This window comes from Ursus arctos, unplaced genomic scaffold (genome assembly GCF_023065955.2).
Source record: "Ursus arctos isolate Adak ecotype North America unplaced genomic scaffold, UrsArc2.0 scaffold_5, whole genome shotgun sequence".
Taxonomy (NCBI): domain Eukaryota; kingdom Metazoa; phylum Chordata; class Mammalia; order Carnivora; family Ursidae; genus Ursus; species Ursus arctos.
This window is the reverse complement of record NW_026623067.1, coordinates 90385814-90408211: the sequence shown is the minus strand read 5'-3', so window position 1 is coordinate 90408211 and position 22398 is coordinate 90385814. Positions and strand designations below refer to the sequence as shown.

General features: G+C 51.3%; 1 protein-coding gene across 5 annotated transcripts in view; it reads left to right on the top strand.

Annotated features, from left to right (window-relative positions):
• The window catches only part of MCC (MCC regulator of WNT signaling pathway), a 374574-nt gene that overhangs the window by 328608 nt on the left and 23568 nt on the right, over positions 1 to 22398 (top strand). For all 5 annotated transcript variants that reach the window (XM_044383954.3, XM_057307354.1, XM_026498446.4 and 2 more), the window contains 4 exons: positions 873 to 1013; positions 3961 to 4064; positions 7127 to 7310; positions 18163 to 18397. In XM_044383954.3, coding sequence (XP_044239889.1) covers positions 873 to 1013; positions 3961 to 4064; positions 7127 to 7310; positions 18163 to 18397 — 664 coding nt within the window. The remainder of the gene's footprint in view (positions 1 to 872; positions 1014 to 3960; positions 4065 to 7126; positions 7311 to 18162; positions 18398 to 22398) is intronic.

The following is a 22398-nucleotide window of genomic DNA, read 5'->3' as shown; positions in this document are numbered from 1 at the left end:
GATAGGTAGCCAGGGAAAGAGGTGGCTTTAAGTTGCGATTTTAAGGGGAAAGGAAGCAGCCCTGTGACAAACTAAGAGTCTTACGGAGAAACTGACAACCTTAAGGTGGAAAGGGAGGTTGATGCGAAGTGGAAACTGCCCCCAGGCATTGAAGTTCCTGCCGCCTGTGCAACCAGCAGTCCGCACTTGTGGGACTGTCCAACCTGGACGGAGGTTTGGACGCAATCGGCAGTTCCTGGTCCACTGCCCCTTCAGAGGCCCTTAGGGACAGTATCTTACTCCCTGATTCACCTGTTGCTTCTGCTCTGGTCGTGACTGGTTAAGAGTACAGGGTCTGCGGTCAAACTGGTTGAAACCCCAGGGCAAGGCACTTACCCCTTCGGTGCCTCTACTTGCTCGTCTGAGAATGGGGACAATCTTACTGAATTCAAAGGGCCGTGGTGGGTTATCGAGCAGGGGTTTAACAAACAGCAGCTACTACCCTGGCGCTGCGTTTTGTTTGTCCCGTGGAGGCTGGCTTATTGCAGTGCACCTGTCCTACCTCTCCTGAGGGCCTGAGGTCACGTGGTTGGCCCCTTTCCCCGGCGGGTCCTCAGCACCTCACACGGTACCACGGACGTGTCGTGTCCCGGGCTGGGTGGGAAGTAATCAGGGGGCTTGCGTGTATGTCTAGTTTACACAGAATTTAGTGATTCTCGTACTTAGAGTTGCTTCCTCTATTATTCACGTCAGTTACGTTTGCTAAAACCACGGACAAGCTCACACCCTAACACGCGTGTCTGGCCTGGGTCTGGATTAGACCACTCGGCTACCGGCAAATGAGTCGTAACCCTGATGTGAGATCGTGAAAAGAGATTTTTCTTCCTTTGTAGCCGCATCGAACACCTCAAATCCCAGAACGACCTCCTGACCATAACCCTGGAAGAATGCAAAAGCAACGCTGAGAGGATGAGCATGCTGGTGGGAAAGTACGAGTCCAACGCCACGGCGCTGCGGCTGGCCCTGCAGTACAGGTTAGGGACCCGCAGGCCACGCGTGCGCATGCGCGTCCGGGGTGCCGGGGGGGGGGGGGGGGGGGGGGGGGGCGGGGCTGGCGGGTCAATTTAGAAATGCGTCTGCGGTGACAGAGTAACCTGCTTCAGAGTAGAAACCAGGCTTTCAGAACGCATACGGACGGCTGGACCAGCAAACACTAATGTGATACCTGCGAAAATCCATTAGCCCCTGTGGCAATTAAGCAAATAGAGTAATGAGTATGGCGTCGGAAGCTAGCCTGTTCAACTTAAATATTCTTTCATTCAACTAATACCACTCAAAATATTCATTTTCGTATTTATATATCCCTTTGTTGCTCTTTCCAGTCTTTTTTCATTGTCCTATATATTTTACGTTCTAAATCTAGGACATTCTGTTTCTTCAGTTTATGGTAGTTTCGTAACGTTAAGAGTCTGCCTGCATTTTGAATGGCTGTATCCCCTGCATCAATATTGTTGTTTTGTTTACTCATTTCTCTAAAAGACATGTAGACTTTTGCAGACTTAGGATATTAAAAATAATTTTATGGTGAATAATTTAACACCGATAATACCTCCGTTCTGGTGAATATTTTCCTTGGAATAGAATCCCCAGAGCAGGAATTATAGGTCAAAGAATACAAATGTTTCTGTGGTTCTGCAGGCACGCTCCCAGTTTTCCCGTAAAAACAAGCTGGTGTAAATGACCGCAGTTCATTCTTCGATGAGCAAGTGGTATATGAATGTACCACTTGTTTTCAGCCTCACCAGCTTCGGAATTTATCTGTCTCTAAATTACTATTTGTTCCATGGCTACAAGCTATGCATTATTGTTTTCAGGGGCTTATTTTATTAGTGGTACCACTTAGGCATATTTGCCGAGATCCCAGAGTAGTGACTGTACCTCACTCTTAGCATCTGAAAAGATCAATATGTTTTAAGAAACTTTATTTCTTCAAAAAACAAAATCAAACCCCAAAACTTAGGAGACCAGGGGCGCTTGGGTGGCTCAATCCGTTAAGCATCCGACTCCTGATCTCAGCTCAGGTCTTGATCTCAGGGTTGTGAGTTCAAGCCCCATGTTGGGCCCTGCGCTGGGCGTAGAGCCTACTTTAAAAAACAAAACATAGGAGACCAAAGGTAAAGCACAATCATGCTGGTTTACAGACACGCCAAAGCAAGCAGGTAATCCACCCACGATAACTCTCGAACAGGCTGGGCTGCAGTCTGCCTTTTATCTGCGTGGATGAGGCGATGGCGCAGTGTCTCTAACCTGGAAGACAGACTGCCCTTGACAGAAGGAGCTGCCAGCGCCCAGGGCTCGTGATGGGCCTTTTCCGTATCTCTTAGTGAAAGAAGATGAAAGTGAGACAATCAAAAAACAGATGGTCTGTTGACTAAATGTTGAGTAAAGCAACATTTCCCCTGCTTAGCTTAGAGAAGCTAATCAGTTATTTGCTTAGCAGGGAAGTTTCTGCACCGCAGGCATCTTGTCCAGGGCTGCTGAGGCATTACGCACACGCTCCACTTCCTGTGCAGACATGGGTCCCTGTGGGACACTCTTAGATCCTGTACCTGGTGTGTCCAGTGATGACAGGCACGAAGCAGAGAGACTAATTTCTTCCTCTTAGAAATCCACATTTGTCAGAGATTTCATACGTGGTTCAAGGGGCAATTTTACAAGCATCTGATAGAGCTTTCTGTGATGATGGACCTGTTACCTGTCTGTGCTGTCCAGTATGGTAACTCCTAGCCACATGTGGCTCTTAAACATACGATATACGGTTATCACAAGAGAGGAACTAAAGTTTTCATTTTACTTAAAATCTTTTTACTTTAAGTAGCCATACGTGGCTAGGGGCTACTGCAAGTCTAGGTCAAAACAGTCTGCCTTCTGGGGCCGTCTTTCTTTCTACCAATTATTGTGTAACTGTTTCTAGGGTCAGGAAGCTGGGAGTGACTTAGCTGGGTAGTACTCCAGCTCAGAGTCTCTTAGGAGGTCCTGCTCAAGCTGTCAGCCAGGGCTGTGTCATCTGAAACCCTAAGCAGAGCTGGCGGGATGTGGCTCTAGGGAAGCTCATTCACACAGCTGTTTGGTGGAGTCCTCAGTCCTTCACTCACCGTCTCAGCTGGAAGCCACATGGGTCTCTCCATGGGGCTGCTCGAGAGTCTTTAAGACATGGCAGCTGGCCTTCTCTAGAGAGGGTGATCCAAGAGAGAAAGGGAAGGGAGAGAGAGAGTGACCAAGATGGAAGTCACCATGCTTTTAAATAACCTCATCTTGGAAGTGACATCCCATATCCTCTTAGTCACGGAGACCAACTCTGGTACCGTGCAGAGGGAGCTAACACAAGGGTGTGCATACCAGCATATGGGGTCAGTGGGGGCCATCTTGGAGGCTGGCTACCACAGCCATGTTACCTTTTCTTTTTAGCTGATCATTAAAGAGGCATTAAACTTAACTCTCCCGCTTTTATTGTTTCTCTTATATTTTTCTAGATCCTATTTCGTTATGTAATTATTTGTAGGGAGAGAGAGAGAGCGTGCGCATGCGTGGGTGTGAGTGGGGGTGGGGAGTGGTAGAAGGAGAGAGAGAGAGAGAGAATCCCAAGCAGGTTCCACATGGGGCTCGATCTCACCACCCTGAGATCACAACCTGAGCCGAAATCAAGAGTTGGATGCTTAACTGACTGAGCCACCCAGTCACCCCTAGATCCTAGTTTAAAGTAAAAGTTTAAGTTTAAACGGTGGGGGGCAACATAGCAGAGCAGCAAGCCCTTGGCTTTATGCAGAAATATTTGCGGGTATTTCTCTAGCTTACGTGGACAGCGAGGCTGAGAAGCAGGGTTGGAGCTGCTTCCCCTGGGTGGGGGCGGGGGGCAGTGCTGCTTCAAAGAGGCTCAGTGTCGTCTGTCAGAGCTGAGGATGCCATGTGCTTCTGTTTCAGTGAGCAGTGCATAGAAGCCTATGAACTCCTCCTGGCACTGGCCGAGAGCGAGCAGAGCCTCATCCTGGGGCAGTTCCGGGCAGCCGGCGTGGGGTCCTCCCCTGGTGAGTGTGGCCCGAGTTCCTCCCTCCCTCTTCCTTCTTGTCCCCTGCCTCTCTTGCTCTATGGTGCCCCCATTTCGCTGTTGGCCTTGGAACACCTCCCGACAACATGAAATTCGCTTGTCAAGCGTGTTTTTCGTTTTTTCCTCATGACTGAGTGAGTAAATTGTTTATGTTGAATGCAGCAAGAACTGGAGTGGAAACAGAATTACAGACAAGTTAAAACAAACAAGCCCTCTTAGGAAATACGCCCTAGCGGGCCAGCAGTAGGCCGGATGGAGCAGAAGGGCCCACGTTTGTGATGAAAGGGACCGACTTGCCCACGGCCTCTCTGTGCTGCTGATTGTGAGGGTCCCTTTGCTGCCCACGTGGCCTTTGCTGAGACTCGCTGCCTCTGGTGGCTGTGCTTGAGCCCCAGGTGTGTTCTTTTGGGCGGTTTGGAAGCATGGGCTCGCCCTCCCTTGTCTCCAGGCACCTTGTGAACCCAGAGGAAATGGTTTCACACCCTGCTGTCCACTTCAGAGGGCTCTCCTGGAGCACAGGGTCCAGCCCCGTGGGGAACAGAGGGGTCAGCTGACGCACCCGCCTCCCCGCCCGGGGCTTGTGTCCTGTCGCCCGGTCTGTACCTCCAGCTCTGCACTGGCCCCTGAAGCCACCTGTCCATTTTGAGTAACCGGAAGAGGCATATGATTGGAAAAGACACAAACGTGTCATCCTGGTTGGCCGTATTTGCTAAAACTTGGCCTGTGCTTGTGGCTCTGGGCCTTACAGGAATGTAGGAGGACACAGAGACATGGCGCTTAGGAGGGAAGAGAGGCCAAGGGGAGAGGTTACCGTGGCTCCGTGCCGAGGCCGGGCTGCTCCCTCAGCTCCGCTCCAGAGCCGCGGCTTCCCGGGAGAGGCAACGGCAGCTGCACAGAAAGCTGCTTAACTCCGGAGCCCAGCGTGGGCCAGTGGGCACACCAGGCGTCCTTGGCCATGGGAACCAGGCCACATGCCAGGGATGGGCTTCTTGGCAAGGGCTGGGAGCCTCCACTCGGGCCACCCTTCCAGGATGCACCTTGCAGAGAAGGTCGGCACCAGGGCCCCTCCGGAGTGCGTCCCCACCCCCACCCCGTTGTTCTCACCAGCTCCTCCCTGCACCTGGGGTCTAGCTTGGGCCCTGAACACTCGCAGGTTTTTCCTCCTTCAGTTCTGACCTATACAGGAATCTGAAGCAAATCTGAAGGAAAGGAAGTATCCTGGGCATTAATTTCCTGCTTCATATCGAAGTTACAAGGCAGGGGAGCAAGGCTCCATTTGTATGGGTGACCACCCTCCTCTCTCTCTCTCTCTCTCTCTCTCTCTTTTTAGTAGTATTAACATCCCAGCGCAGAAATAGAAACTCTGCCAACATTTCCATTAGAAACCTCATTTTTCAGGGTCTTTTCACTAAACCATAAAACTTTATACCTCATATTAAACAGATCCTAAAATGATCTTGGCCTGCTGTCAAGTTTTTTTTTTTTTTTTTAAGTATATGTATTAAGGAAAATGATCAATTAAAGGGAAAAAAATCAAGCCTCTTATTTCCAGTTTGTATCATCAGATGATGTCTTTAAACCATCCTGTCCTGGAAAGGTACCTTTTATTAGGCTTGTCTCTACTTGGCACAGTTACTGGGTAGGAGCTGGAAGGACTTATATAAATCTGCATTTGAAATACTTAAAATCAATAATGAAATGCCTTGTATTAACATAATCTTGGGTAGCTCATGATATATTTATAAAATGAGCCAGTCAGTAATATCATGCCTCCTTCAGAACAGAATTCCGAGAGCAGTCAGTTGGTGAGATGAATGTAAAATGTCTCGTTTGTGGAAGGAAGGGAGGGAGGGAGGGAGGCGGGTCGGCAGAGACATGGCGGCAGGGGTCCGGGGAGCTCAGCCTGCAGGATGGAGGCCCCCCCCCCCCCGCCCCGCTCCGTAGAGCTGTGAGTTGGCTTGTCTGGACCAGTTCCCTATTAGACCCCCCTTCCGTTCCGCGGACAGCAGCAGTGGACCTGCCTTTCTTCTCTAACAGACCATAGACTTGCCCAGCCGAGCAAGTGTTAGTCGATGACATTACCCCCAGGACCAGCCCCTTTGGCTTTCTTCTGTTTTTTGTTACATGCATTCTAGATGACTTAGACCAGTGGTTTCCAAACTGTGCCGTGGGAAGCTGGAGGAGTGCATTTGGGCCTCAGCAGTGGGCTCGGAGGATGGGGGGAACCGGAATGTATGACCCCCACCCCTGTTCATGTCAACTGGTTCTGCATTGACCATTTTTGTGTCTTAGGCTTCGGCATATGGTTTCATTTGAAGGTATTTGGAAGACTAGAGATCTAGGCTGAAGCGGTAGCACACTGTGACTTGTTGGGCCAGTATGGTTTTTAAAGCACAACAAGAACGTGAACATTTTAGGCCAGGGGGTCGCTGTGTGGCTCTGTGTGGGTGCCCGCCACTCCCGAGGTCTTGCTCCAGCCCAGGCACCTGACTGCTGGAGGCATCAGGGCTCGCCACCAACAGTGTCCCAGCGGAGACAGGAAAGTCAGGGGTAGCACTGGTACAGAAAATACACTGCCAATCTAAAGTTCTCCGTATAACTACGCGGTTTGTTTCTCTTGCCTACACAGAGCTCTAGGCAAAGCTCTGGATGTGTTGGAGGACACATTTTGGGCCTTGTTCATGAGAAAGTGCCACCACAGGAAAGAATGGCCAAGCGGTAGATTGCAACTGAGTGGGGAAAGTCAGGAGCCTGGATAATTAGAAAATCATAGCATGTTAGAGCTAGAGGTAGACCTCAGAGATCAACCCTTCATCAACACAGACAGTAAAGCCCAGAGCAGAGAATGCCTTGCTACATACAGTCCCTAAGTGACGGCGCCTGGCCCAGCACGTGGGTCTCTTCATTGGCCATCCACTGCTTGTTTCTCTCCCCCAGGCCACCTCTGCCCTGAGTAACTGAGAACCAATGCCCCAGCTGCGCTCCCAGGCTCGTCTCACATAGAACTGTGCTGATTAATCCTTTGGCCTCTTTGCAACGTAGGAGACCAGTCCGGGGATGAGAACATCACTCAGATGCTCAAACGTGCTCACGACTGCCGGAAGACAGCTGAGAATGCGGCCAAGGCCCTGCTCATGAAGCTGGACGGCAGCTGTGGGGGTGCCTTTGCTGTGGCCGGCTGCAGCGTGCAGCCCTGGGAGAGCCTCTCCTCCAACAGCCACACCAGGTAATTCTTGGCCCTTCTGCCACCAGATGGGCGTGTGTCCACGTGTGGTCTGCTCACCAGGCTGGACATGTGACCCAGCTCTCAGAGACTGTGAGGCTCGGACGAGGACAGAGTTCTCCCCGTGCTTGCAGCTTGCTCTGTCCGGGGAGTCGGGGATCAGCATGGGAGAGCTGGGAAGGGCCTTCCGTGGCCACTGTGGGAACCACAGCCCAGAGAGAAAGGGACATTTGCTCAAGAAGGTGGAACCTGAAGATGGAGCCCGAACCTCCCTTTCTATCTGGTGCTCTCTCTCCCATTTTGTTCTGTTCTCCATTTCTTCACAGCTCTTGATTTCCGAGAGTATTTGGGGTAGCGTAAGGCCCATTTGCTGCAAACGGTCCCTAAGCATCCATGACCCACGGTGCATCCTATATCCAGGCTCCATTCTTTCCCCCCTTTCCTCCGGCCTCTGTCCTTTGTCAGTTCTTCTTGAGCAATAGCGCCCTCTTTTCCCATCTCTTTTGCTCTGCAGAGTGATACCGAATTCACAGCAGGTGCTCAGTGATGAGCCTGAGTTCAGGTTCTGTGTCTCTGAATCCAGAAAACTGCAGTGGGTACGTGAAAAAGGTGGGGAGGAAAGCAGTGAGGACCTGGCAAAGCACCATTAGCTGAAGCCGTTGGATTCTCTCAGACGGGGGCAGAGGGTCAAAGTGATGTGTTTGCTAGTCTTACCACCCAAGCCCTAAAACCATGGACACCTTCCCTCTGTATATCAGTTCTCGAGCTAGAAAGTACTAGCCCGTGTTACAGACTCTCACATGGTAGCCAGATCGTAAAAGACAGGAAGGGCGGCTTCCCCCGTTCGCACAGGTGAGAAAGCCTCGGCCCAGCCATCTGCTAGTGACTTGGCTAAATAAGGTCTCACGGCTGATGGAGGGAAGTCAGGCCCGAGCCCCAGCACTTCGGCACCAAGCATATTATTCTTGCCACTACACGAGGCTGGATATCATGACCTTAAGAAACAGTGTCCACTTGCAGATCAAGGGACAAGGCTGGACTGAATCTCAGGAAGAAACACTGATGTTTCCTTGGTGCCTGAGAGCAACTTAACGTCCCCATCTCTCTCCGCACTGGCAGGACCCAGCCGTCTGCCGAGTGCATCCATCCGCTGCCCTGGCCCCGGGGCCTCAGGAGAGGGGTCGTTCCCAGTAACGGAGCTGGCCAGGGGCTCACAGACTCGAGGGAGTTAGCTGCTCTGGACTCCAGCGCACCGATCTTCCTATTCAGTGAAACAGATTATAATTTATTTTTTTCTTAAGACCACATTCCTCCGTTAAACACAGAAAGCAGATGCTCCTCTTAACGACTTTTCCACATGTGTATGATCTACAATTTCCTGGTTGGCTTAGAGCAGAAACATCGTCCTCGTGTTGTCTCACGATACTGTTCCGTTGAATGAGTGAACACGAGAAGCGAGTTGACGGGGGATATATGCTGTTCCATCAGCTTCTAAGGAGCGTGTCACAGATCTTCTGCTCACACCTCCCCACCCCCACAATAATTTTGTTTTAATCCAGATCAGAGACAAATTTGGAGTCGGTCAAAAGTAAGAACTCTCACCATCCATTTAGGGGAGATCCTGGTTTGGAACGTTTGTTAGAAATACTTTTACATACAAATGAGCCTTGATTCTAGGACAGTTTTCTTAGAGAAATTTAATTTTTGGTGATATATTAACGCAGGTTGAGATCAATTCAGGACATGGTCTTTATTTTTAAGGATGATCTCACAAAAGAATGGCCCTTGAACTAATTTCAGTCTCAAATGGGTCTTCCATCAAAGTAGAGTGGACTTTACTTCAGATTTCACTCCGTTGTCCTTAAAAATTCACTTTTGCCCTCCCACCCAAGTCTGAGCAGCCAGGGTGGGCACGGAAGAACCACACGCAGGCTGTTCGTGTGGCACTCCGCATTCTTTGGTCCTGACACAACCAGACTACTTCATGCAACATGTGGGCTCTGAAAAAACGTCCCAAACCACCAACCCTTTTCATAATTATAATGACTGATTTTGTGTGGAAATCCTGCCATTCCAGCTCAGACAATCCCCCACGTCAAGTTTAGGGGAGAAAGAAATGGAGTTTTCTGTGTTTCCATAGCCCCCTTTCTTCCCACTGTCACCAACTGGCACAGAGAATCCTAACCAGAGTGTCGGTCAGCTGTTCCTCACGGTCTCGGGAGAGGAATGCTGAGTGTCAGGTCCGCAGATGCCTTTCTGGCAGCAGTCGAACGGCTCCTGATGACAGGAGGGTCGTGGTTTGGGAAAGGAGCAGCAGAAGAGCAGTTACCAGCGACGAGAATAAAAATGGTAGCCAGCCTATGAGCCGACCGTGGGCAGGAGCCCAGAGACACTGCTGTTTTGCTTTTGAAAAATCCATCCGTAGCCTCATCAGGAGGTATAAGTGTCTTAATGGACAGGGGAACTAGGTAATGTTGATGGCCTGGATAGCTTTATCAGCATCTCACAACAGAGGGACCACTGGACTAAATTGAGATGGGAATAGGAAATCTTTAATCAAGCCCCCCCTTCCTGTCAAGCATCACAATTTCAGTTCATTCCATGGAAGCACAGTCATCGATTTAAAAATACAAAAGGACATGTGGCCAAGACAGAATAAGCCTCAGCAGGTCTGCCCTCACAGAGACTAGAGCTGCGTCCCTTCTGTCCCGCCATTGGGTGAGGATCATGGTGAGCCGTGGGAGTCCAGTCGCTGCAGCCTTGTGGGTGAGCCACCAGGCACCTTCTAAGCATCAGGGTTCCACCTGGCTGACCCTTCACCCCCAACCTGGAATAAGGACAGTGGAACTCAAGATGCCCACCTTTCACATTGTGAGCTAGTCTTCTTAAGTGAAGTCTCACTGGAGCAGAAAAGAGGGTTGATGACATTGGAGCCCTGTCCTTTGAAAGGCTGGATGGGATTAGAACGGCCAGCCCATTAGGAAAGGCCTGGGCCACCACCATCAGCAAGCTTCTGGGGGTGAGAGACCAGATCTGGCTGTTGTAGCTGTGATCTTCATGTCCCTCTGAAGAAGGGCGTTGCTTTCACATCCCAAGTATCAGGACCATCCAGAGTCCTTGGGATTAATGCCTAGAAGTGCTAGTAGATTCCAAAGTCCAGCTCAGACACATTCCCAACATGACAGCATGGTGTTCAGGCCTGCTGCTGAAATGTCTTTGTCATTTATCTTTTAGGCTCTATGAAAACTAGGTAGAGACCTAAAATGCTCTTTTTTTTTAAACTTCCTGATTTCAAAAGAATCACATGATGATTGTTTTTTGTTTTTATTTTTTTTTAAGATTTTATTTATTTGAGAGCGAAAGCACGAGCAGGGGGGGAGGCAGAGGAAGAAGCAGGGTCCCCACTGAGCAGGGAGCCCGATGTGGGGCTCAGTCCCAGCACCCTGGGATCATGACCTGAGCCAAAGGCAGACGCTTAACCGACTGAGCCACCCAGGCGCCCCAGAATTACATGAGTAACACTAAATAATTAAAATCCAAGCATTATTTCAAATTCTGCATGGGAGGACCGTCACTGGAAAGGACACTGCAAACAGTTCGTGGTGTATTTCCACAGACTGACTTGTCCATTTTTCCCTTTGATAAGACCCTTGGCTGAAAATGACAGAATCACACTGAAATAGCTTAAACAAAAAGGGGCCATTTTGGAGGCTATTCCGCACACGGGAGCTGCCTACCCTGGCTGGAGGCAGAGGCGCCGTAAGCCCGAGCAGCCCCGGAACCAGGTGCCTGAGTGTAGCCAGACCAGACCACATCTGGCCTCGCGCTCCCCACATGCGACTTGCATCTCCCTGCTGCAGGCAGGCTCCCCCGATGACAGAAAACCAGCACAACACCAGCAGTGGTACCTGAGGCTGACTGGTTTCACTGGTGTCGAGTACAAAATTCAAGCTGGGCCATCTTGCCCAGGTGGGCTCAAGTCCTCGCCCATCATCTGTGGCCGTGGCAGTTCCCACAGGAGCCACACAGATAGCGAGGAGAGGAGGTGCGTCCCAGAAGAAGATGGAAGATGGAATCTTCCGCTGGCAGGCCGGCATCTCTAAAAACGTGATTATAGCTATTTTTAATCTCCCGAGAATCCTATTATACGGACTCTCTTGAAACTTGCTTTCCCCTAGTATTACGGTGTTTTTTGTATGTGGCATTCGTATCTGTCAGTCCATCCTGTATTCAAACCGCTTCCTCTTGTTGGACATCTCTACCCAGTCTTTCACTATCAACCATTAAAGCCTCCGTCCTTGACCTCGCACCTGTCCCTCTTGTGCAATTTCGTTGGGACCAACTGAAAGAAACAGAATTTGCTGGCTCAAAAATGATCGTTTCCAGCGTCAAATAGCCCTCCACACGTGATCGAGTTATTCTCTTCTTCCTCCACACCCTTGCTAAAACTGGGTAGTATAACTTTTTTCGATTTGGCTGATCTCTGGGCAAAAAATACCCTTAATAGTTCCCTTTCTACCTCCTAATTATTAGTGATGTTGAAAATCATTACCATGTTTAATTTTTCTAATGTCAGGGAAATTGTTAGCAACAATATAGCTGTCAGGCCTCGACAGTGTCTGTCTTCGTGTGTTACCAGTGACTGAATGAGGAAAAGGTTAATGTTTGGTTGAGAGAGGTCTCATTTCCAACGCTGTTATAAGGACATCTTTACAGATGGTTGTGGAAATAGAATCCGTTTCTCATTTTGACTTCCACTCAGCTAAGTTCTCGGGAGCTTTCTGGAACCAGGCAGGTTTTGAGGACTTCAGTTATCTGGCACCGGACTTTCCCTGCATTTCGTTAGATAATGTTTCTTCATTTAATCTCTACTTCTCCTCCTAGAGAATTCTGATAACCATCTGAGAGAATATAGGCCTAAAAGGTTAGGATTGCGTTTAGGTGTTTTTAGTCCTTAGTGACAATTGTTGGGTGGGGTGGGGAGGTACCCGCAGCCAACACTCCAAGATGCTGGCAGTTGCCTTGACGAGGCCCACCTTCTGCTTGGAGGAACGGGGCCACTTAGGAGTGGCTGAGCCCTTCCTTCAAATAAATTTAACCAGAAGGCCTGATGGCATTTTCCTTCTGAAAATGAGCTGGAAATGAGATCTTAATTGGGGCCAGGTAAGACATTGATAAAAACTCAGGGAAAAACCCATGTCTGGTTTTTGTGGCAAAGAAATGAAATGCCGTTCTAGCTTTTTGCTATGACAAGATGAGGAGGTTGAAGAAAAATGGATTTTTCTTCTAAAAAGCAGGATGCAGAGCTGTCTGGAGGATGAGGCTGGGACATGGAGGGGGACAGAAGACCAGGTATTTGAAATCCACAGCTGCTTAACTAAACCTGGGTTCAGGTGCCATAGTGGCCCGGGCAGGTGGAAGGGTAGGGTGTCCCAGGCTGCCAGCCCTCACCCCCCACCCCCTGGCTGGAGGCCACCCCACATACAGTGTGCCAGAAGATTCCTGGCAACTCATGAACATGGAGCAAAGCCAGCAGGAGGGGCTCCAGCAGAGCATCCAGGAAAGGGGAAACCCACGTGACCTGGCCCAGCTTATTAAAAAAACACAGCAGAATGCAAAGATGGGCTGTTCCACCATCCTGGGGTGGGCTGGAGCTTTCCACCTGCAGCCCTCCCCGAAATCCCTCTCAGAGAACTGGCCTCCCGCCCTAGGGATGAGAAGTAACCGGTCCGGTGGATGGTGATTCATTCCCACCCCCGCCCCCACCCCGACAGCCAAGACTATCCAGCATTCCAAGCTGGGAGAGCTAATGGATGACCGAAGCTGGGCCCAGCAGCCAGCGGCAGGCCCTCGGGAGACCGGCAGCGCCTTTGTCTGGGGGAGGCAGAGGAGAGGCCGGGGCTTCCCTGCCTTTCACACTGTCACAGTCATATTCCACAGTGGAACATTAGGGCACAAAGCAGAATTGTAATTAACCTCCCTGATCTGCTCCCTGCTGGCTTCCTGGCAGGGAGAGGGGAGGGAAGCCACAGGGGCTCCGGGGGATGCAGGCGGATCTGGAAATCAAACTTTGCCCTGATAAGGGCACTTCAGAGCGCTGAACTTCCCACAAGGGTAGATCTGGGGAGGGAGATCTTTTTTCTTCTTTTTTGAAAACTATATCCATGGTAGAGATGGTGAAATAAAGCCCCCCCCCCGTTAGGTATCAGGTAGTAGACCCTCGGGGGTTCAGGACACCCCAAAGCCTGTCAGCCTCTGCCCACCCATGTTGCTGTTTCCTCGAACATTTCTGTAGTCCCGTCGGGCACTTGCTGTATTGCTTCTCCCTCAGCCCGGGTGGTGGGGGGATTATTCATATTCCCATTTTACTGCAGCCTAGGAAGGCTGGGTCACTTACTCTGCACCATACAGCTTGGCAGTGGCAGAGAAAGAACGTCCACTCAGGTCTGTCTGATGTCAGCGATCTGCTCCTCCTCACTGGCACCTGCCAGGTCAGCCCAAGACTGTATGGCCTCTCCCTAGAGAATTTTGGGGGGGATCCCATTACCCCATAGGCTACCGTGCAAATGCCCACCTGTCTTATGGGGTAGAACCGTTGTTCTCAAATCTGGCTGTGCCTCAGAATGATGGGGAGGGTACATTAAAATGCAGATTGCTGGGCTTCGCTCCCAGAGTTCCCCATTCTAGAGGTCCTGGGGGTGGGTCTGGGAACGTGCATTCGTTACAAGTTCCCAGGCAGTGCTGCTGTGGCTAGCCCAGCAATGGCTCTTTGACAGGTACTGGGGTACACCGGTCCTGCTAAATGGAAAATCTGCCCAAATACTATCATTTTGGTACCTGCAGAGTAATTACAGAACTCTAGCTTCTAGTGCTCTTTGAATTTTGAAATTTCTGTAAGTGAGAGAGAACAAAGGGTACCTCAAGTGTCCGTGTTCTATTTCTTAAAAAAAAAAAGTCCAAATAAAATATGACCGAAAGCTCATCTGGGTGGTAGGTACATGGGTATTGGTTCATCTCCGTGTTTTTCTATACATTTAAAATTTTTCAAAATAATTTTTAACGGACGGAAGGACGAGGGTTGTAAAGTGAGCCTCCGCTCCGGAGCCCCAGCAACCCGGGAAGGGGTTTCAGACCTGAAGTTTCCAGCGCACTGGAACAGGAGTGTGGACGTTGCCCCGCGCCAGGCTGTGCAGACCTGCGGCGCCGGCGAGCAGAGCGAGCACAGCTCACGCTCGGCCCTGTGGGACGCTTTGCGGACAAGGCCACCACTGCAGCTGGCTTTCCTTTTGTTGCTTATGTGTCTGTGGGACATTTTGAGGTCTGTCCCTCCGCGTCCGTGTTGACGGTGCGGGAAGGTGAGCGCTGAGTCCCACTGGAAGGAATGGTTTTGTTCCCGGCAGACTGGGGGCGGCGGTGCTTTCCCGCAGAGCTCGGAAGTGCTGGGGGGGGGGGGGACCCTGTTCCCTCGGACAAGTCCCTCCAGTTCCCAAGTCTCATCGGCTTCCTGGCGCCCTCTGCTGGGGCGACTCTTAGTTCATTCGCTTCTCTCGGGCTGCTTCGTTTCTTTAGGGATTTGACACCTGAAGTGTTCTGGGCACAGGGTGTTGCTGCTTCTCCTTTCCCGTCCTTGGTAAAATGCAGCTTGAGAAAACACAGGAATGCTGATTGATCGTCACAATTGTATCCCCCTTCCTGCCCTCCCAGCTTCCACCATCTCTTCCCCAGATTGTTGCAATGGCCCAGAATGGGTCTCCCTGCCCCAGCCCCTGCCTCCCTGCGTCTCTCCTCTGCCCAGGGAGCCTGTTAAGATGTAAGGCAGATCACGTCACCCGGTGATACAAACCCTCCCATGGCTTCCATTCTAATTCTAGAGAAAAAGACACAACGCTTATAAAACTTGCTATGACCTGGCCCCCTGCTCCGCCCAACACACACCCTCCTGTCTGACCAGCTCTCCTCCTCCCTCTCCCTTAACTGACTCCACCTCAGCCACAATCTCTTTCGTGCTGGCCATGCTCACGGCCTCAGGGCCTTTGCATTCGCTGTGTCCTCTGCCTAGATTGCTCTTCCTCCAAACATTCACACTGCTCCCTTTCTCACGTCCTGTGGGTCTGCTTTATCCTTAGGTCTACTTTACGTAATTTGTCATGCAGGACCTCCCTATAACTCTGTTGCACAGAATAATCGCGTCTCCTCTTTGTGCTCCCCATAATTGCTTCACTTTTCTCCGTGGTACTTCTCACTGTCTGATGTACTGCGTATTTTACTTGTTTGTCTCCCCTATTAGAATATGAGCTCCGTGAGAGCAGAGATTTTTCTAGGGCCCAGAAGAGTACCCCAGGGTGCCGCTCCAGGATTGCCTGAATGATGGCTACATTTACTTACTGCTCACTACATGCTATAGGCACTGTTGTAAGCACTTTACGTTTCACCTTCATTTTACAGATGAGGAAGTAGGCGCAGGGAGGTTGAGTCACGCTGCCTGTAAATCTACCAAGTGGCGAAGATGCTTGGCTCACAGGTCAAGGTAGCGCCTCTGTGTTTGGGTTCTCCAGAGAAACAGGACCAGTAGGGGCAGAGGTGGCGGTATGTGTATATACAGGAAAAGAGCGATTGATGAATTTTAAGGAACTGGCTCATACGATTATGGGGACTGGCCAACCCTAACTCTATAGGGCAGGCACACGGGCTGGAGACCCAAGGAAGGCTTGATGTAGCAGTCTTGAATCTGAAGGCTGTCGGGAGGCAGAATTTCTTTCTCAGGGGACCTCAGTCTTTTCTCATAAGGCTTTCAACTGATCAGACAAGACCCACCTCCGTCGTGGAAGGTGGTCTGCTTTACTCAACATCTGATTTAAAGGTTAATCGCATCTTGGGGAGCCTGGGTGGCTCAGTCGCTTGAGCGTCCGACTCTTGATTTTGGCTCAGGTCATGATCTCAGGGTCATGGGATCAAGTCCTACGCCAGGTTCCTTGCTCAGCAGAGAGTCTGCTGGAGATTCTCTCCCTCTCCCTCTATCCCTCCCCCCTGAGTTCGCTCACTTGCTCTCTCTTAAATAAATAAATAAATGTTAATTACAGCTTTAAAAAAATGCTTTCACAGTAAGAAGTCAATGGGCATTTGGCCGAGCACCTGGGCACCTGTGACCCATCAGAACCTGTAAGGAGGTGTGGTACGTTGGTCAGGTTGATCTTGCTCCCTTCCTGGGCAAGATACATCCTACCTGTCCGATGGGGTGAAGGGGTGGGTGGGAGAGCAGCCCCAAGAGTCTGTGGTGCTCAACAGCTTGCAGTCCTAGCGGGAGTTCTCGGACTCGAAGATCACCGAAGCCCCAGGGTGTTATCTTCCTCCTGTGTGTGGCCAGCTGAGTGGTGGAGCTCCCACTGATTCCCTCTCCTCCCCTTTGTCTCTGCACAAGCCCTGTTTTCTAGATAATGCGTCACACACAAGAGTGGAATGGTCCTTGGTCACACCTAGGTTATGGGGCAATTGCATCTGCTGAGTTGAGGTCCTGGGCCTGTAACCCCTGTTCCAGGGTGAGGTGAGGAGGGCAGGCCAGGGCCTCTAGCAGCCAGTAGCCTGTGGAGACCACTCCCTGCTCCTGGCACAGCTTCTAGCAGTGGGAGCCTTGGGAGGATGGGGCTGAGGAATGAGAAGACAGGGGCCCAAGTCCAGGTGTACCAGTGTCCAGCCTCATGACAGGGCAAGCCGCCTAACGTCTCTGAGCCTCAGTCACCAGATCTGTAACGACAGAGATGATAATGCCAACCTGGCCTGTTTCGATGAGAGCTCAATGGGCCCCTGCTTGGTTTTCTGCCATCTTTCCAAGGCCAGAGCCATGAGGGCCATGTCAGGTGTAGGCGGGTCCAGCGTAGGTCCAGAGAAACTGTATATCCACGCCAGCCTCAAGTGCTCGCGGACTGATGGGTGCAGTGAGCTTCATCCTGAGCCAGCGGGGGCAGCCGGGAAAAGTCAGTACCCTCTTCAGAGCCAGAGCCTCGGTTTTCCTGTGGCGCTCAACCTTGCACGGTGGCCTGGGTCGCACCGGGGCCACCGTGTTCTCAGGGCTCATCCTAGGTGCTCCTCAGGTGTGGCACTGTCACCGTTCAGCTCGGGCCTCCAAGGGCCCCCTGGCTGGCCTGAGTCCCTGCGGTGCACAGTACACTCAGCCGTGACACAAGAGGAGTGGCGTGGAGGCGGGCGCGTCCTGCTTTCTAAGTTGTCACGGTAGCAGTGCACACACATGGGGGTTCGTTTCACGGTACCCCACGCCCCTTTCTCTACCGCACCTTCTAGCTCCTGCCCCGAGGGGACTGCTGCCACAGTCCCAGACGTGCGTTTGCACAAGCAAATCGGTACACACATGCCTATCTGGATGTCACACCGTAGGTACTTTGTTCTTCAGCTTTGGTCCTTAACACATCCCTTTTTTAAGTCTGGTCCACATGTATGCCTGTTTTTTAATCAAATAGTACTTTTATCCTATTTCTCCACTTAAAATATTTCCACCGTGTCGTCATTATTACTGTGATGTCCGTATAACTTCCATCCTTTTGGAACGTACCATAATAAACTACATCCTCTGTGCCACAAAACATCTTTGTACCTGTAGCTTCTGTGGGATTATTTCCTTAGAATTCATTTTCAGGGTCCGCAGGTTGTGTTAACGGGGGTGAGCATTTCTGTTATTCCTCAGACTGATGTCTCTCCGTGGCACAAAGAATGCTGTTTTTTGGAGGTGCGGGGGGAGGGATTACCATCGAACGCTGTCGGAGAGATGGGGTGTGGAAAAGAGTCTGGAACAAGACCTGTTCACTGTGGCTGAGAGCGTGAGAGGTTTTCTCTGTCTCCTCAGCACAACTAGCTCCACGGCCAGTAGCTGCGACACGGAGTTTACTAAAGAAGATGAGCAGAGGCTGAAGGATTACATCCAGCAGCTCAGGAATGACAGGGCCGCAGTCAAGCTGACCATGCTGGAGCTGGAGAGCATCCACATCGACCCCCTCAGCTACGACGTGAAGCCCCGGGGGGACAGCCAGCGGCTGGATCTGGAAAACGCCGTGCTGATGCAGGAGCTGATGGCCATGAAGGTACTGTGGGGGCGGGGCCCAATGCAGCCCTGGGCCCGGGGGCTGCCCTGTCCTCAGGAGGAGATGGGAGAGGGCCCTCCAAAAGCAGGTCAGGAATGATGACCAGTCCACCCCATCTGGGTTCAGTCATCTCCCCCTTGGAGGACAGCCAGAGCCTCATTCGTAGACAGGACTAGTTTCAGTGTGTCTGGGGTCTCTGAGGCTGGACATGACTCTGGGGGGGTCAGTTGAACTCTGGAGAATGCCTCGGGGTGTCTCAGCTCCGCTCTGGAACACCTCATTCTCCAAGAGAAGCCAGATCAGATCCCTCCAGGCTGGAGTGGCCCCTGTCCCCGTAAAAGGACCTGTCCTCTCCAGGAGGAGAGGTCTTCTTGGGTGGACGCTGATGTTCATGAGGTTAGGGGAGGACCGGGCGAGGACAGGGGCAGCACTTGGACCAGAGCCCTGGGGTCCTGACGCCCTTTTCCCTTTCGTGCCACGGGGAGCCCCCAGGGTCCTGACGCTCTCCAGTGAAGTTGGCCAGTGCCGTTCACATCCGTGGTTCCTGATAAGGTCCTGGGCTGTTCACCCGGCCGGCTGAATTATCTGCTGGCGTCTGGAAAGTTGGGCGAAGGGAGCTTTCTTGGACAGCTAGTGCCTGTCATCGGGAAGCGGGTGCACTGCCATCCCTTCCTCAGGGCGCACTTTGCAGTCTCTGGCCGCGGTGCCGAGCACAGGCCTTCCCCTGCTGAGAGCTTTCTCAGAAGACAGCTGTGTGATGATAAAGAACATACCTGGTCTGCGTTCCCAGCTCCCGTTGAGAGCTCCCCAAACCCTTGGAATTTCCAGAGCGGAGGCAGTGTCTGTGTTACGCTCATGAGGCCACTCCTGGTGGGCCCCCTGAAAGCCAGCACCGGGCTGTCCCTGGAGGGATTGAGCCTGGGATTACAGGGTCAGACTTTGAGCCCCTTGACCTCCAGGGAGGAGAGAAGGGTGCAGGTTGAGTTTGCCTGTGTGGCCAGCGATTCCATCCATTGTGCCCAGTCATGAAACCCCTAAGATCCCTAGGCACCAGGGCTCAGGAAAGATCTGTGTCCAGCACTCTTCCAGGCACCCCCGTGTGCACCCTCTGTGTACAACCTTAATCCTAAGTACAGCGCTTTCCTGAGTTGAGTGGGTTGTGCACAGCCCCGAGTTGGTGAGAAGTGCAAGTGGCCCGGGGACCCCCCAACACTCACGGCTGGTGTTGGAAGTGAGGGCGGTCTTGGAGGACTGTCCTTACCTGTGGGGTCTGTGAGAACTCAGGAAGTTCAGGCCAGGCTGTGTTGGACTGTGTGCCCCCAGTTGGAGTGAAAACAGAATAACCACTCACCAGGAACATGGTCCTGCAGGGCTGCAACTGGCTCCCAGCAGGCCTGGGGCAGATGTTGGCACTTGTAAGGCCTGCCGAAGTGGGGAGTAGGATCTGGGAGCCACGTCCCCAAGCCTGCTCTGCAGACTCCACTCTCCTGTGCACAAAGGCCTGATTTGCATAGCCTGGGATTCTGCAGTGTCTGTGGCCCCCAGGTGTTGAGACATGAGGGGCTCTCAGGGCCAGAAGCCAGCTTAGGAACCAGAGGCAGGTCTGTTGGGCCCGGTGGGTTGAGGAAGTACTGAATTAATAGCTCGTAACTGATGTCTCCTGTTGGAACCAGCACTGTCCCTGCAAGAGAGCAGGCTCCCCTCTGGTTCATTCACCTCTAGAGAGGAAAGAGGAGCCGCCAGCAGTGGTCCACCCATCACAGTCTGGTCACTTGCTCAATGTGTCCCTGTCCTCGGCGGCTGCTCAATCTTGAGTCTGGCTGAATCCTGGGAAGACTTTGGCAGTGGCAGCAAATTAGGAATCAGCCCTTGGCTTCCAAGCTGGCTTATCGTGTCCCACCCACTCAGCTCAGACCCTGACGTCTGTTCCCTCGGGGAACCCTCACACAACCTTGGCTGATTTCTCCTCTCATTGCCCGTGAGCCGGGCATTGGGTGCATCGTCACAGTGCCTTTTTCCCCAGCCGGAAGCCCTGTCTGTGGCCTTTGCACCCTGCGCCACGAGCTGGGAGGCTGCCGTTTTGTTGTGTTCCAGTCATCATGTTTCGTTTGGCCAAAGACTAAGGATTTTCCTTTTTATATTCAAGCCAACATGTGTGATAAATTCCGGGTTACTCTGGCCAGGAAAGACATTTTTGGTGGAATAAAATATTCCCTTTGCTAATGTGTATACTTTATAGAAATTGTCTAAAACATGGGGCGCCTGGGTGTCTCAGTCGGTTAAGCTTCTGACTCTTGATTTTGGCTCAGGTCCTGATCTCAGGGTCTTGAGATGGAGCCCGCATCAGGCTCTGTGCTGGGCATGGAGCCTGCTTAAGATTCTCTCTCTCCCTCTCCCTTCCTCCTCCTCTCTCTCTCTGTCTCTCTCAAAATAAATAAATTAAAATTAAAAAATAAAAGAGCCGAAATTATGAAAAGCTGGGAGAGAAATAACCCATAATATGATCCAGAGGCAGCCATTGCTGGTGTTCTGGCTTTGGTCCCTTCCTGTGAGGTTTTTGAAGGGTAAACATCGGAGTCCTCTCCCTTCCCTGCACACTGCACTCCCGGGGATGTGCGTACCCATTCCGAAACCACTAGCCCCAAGTGATGTTGGATTTCACCATTTCGTTCTGGGATACAGTTGCTGAGAAACTCAAGTTTTCTGGGTTTTCACTTCTCGTACATGGTCTTTAGTAAACACCTTTTCATTTCCAGATCATCTACTTGGCTCCTTTTCAAATCCACGCTTCCTTTTTGAATACCCTACCCTTCCATTACCTTCTTCCTCTCTCTCTTTTAAATATTTATTTTCTAGTGTTTCGCCTGTTATCGCTGGTTCTCGTAAATGCTGATTCTGTCTCGCATGATTTGTTTCCATTTCCTCTTTGTGTGGGTTGGGGGAGGGCGTGCGTCCTAGCTCATCTTCAGGGGAGATTGTGTCTTCTAAGGGTCTTCTGGGTCATGGGTTGTAGATGCCCCTACAGAGTGGTTCTGTTCATGGATCTGTTGGGACCCATGGATTTCAGAGGGTTAGGGCTAGTTTCTGTTACATTCTTGGATTAGGATTCCCGTTTCACATCCACATATGACAAGTTTGTGGCTCTGATTCTTCAAAAAAGGCTCTTTTTGCTTTTCCCACCCAGACCCTGAGGGATAGGTTTCCTCACCACATCTCCAGAAAGGGAATCTTCTAGTCTTTTACTCTAGGCAGTACTTTGAGAGTCCTGACTCATGTAGGGATCTCTGTTCTGACTCTGCCCTGACCTTAGCACAGGCGCCAGAAGCCCAGGTCCTAGGGCCCCCATCCTGGCCTGAAACCTGTGTTGGCCTGTATTACGGCCACCTTGTCTTTCCTCTTGGGCCGAGTTCCTTCTTCATGGCTGGCACCCATGGATTCATCTTTCCTTCTTTCAAGCTTGCATTTATGTGTTTGTTCTGGGTGTGACTGGCCCCCTTAGCTCAGTATGCAGTGTTGCCAGAACCTTCAGAATCCTGCTTCTGATGGCAAAAGATGAGAAGGCTTCTGTGTATGGAGGCATCTTTCATTCTGGTTTTATAGCTCATCTTTAGGAAAGGTCTGGGGGCTGCTTTGGAGTAGTCACAGAGCACACTGCCTTCTGCATGTCTAACGCCTCCTTGGCCCTCATCTGAATATTACAAGTCGTAGTGGGTGCCCTCTAGGTATTTCCCTATGCTGGAGGGTGAGAACGTCTACACTCCGGGTTTGGCTTATCCAGAAGAATATACCAGGCCTGTGGCTTATTACCTCAGAAGGGTCAATTCAAGGGTAACTAGAGTCAGTGATGTTGGTGAATCCTTCTCAAGGCAGTGACTCAGTAACAGAGAATCTTTGTAAGTGAGACCCCAGAGATAGCTGGGAAGACAGACCTGGCAGTCATGTGGTGGTGGGATCACATGACCAGAGTCATGCATGGGCTCCCCTTGAGGGAGAGACTATAG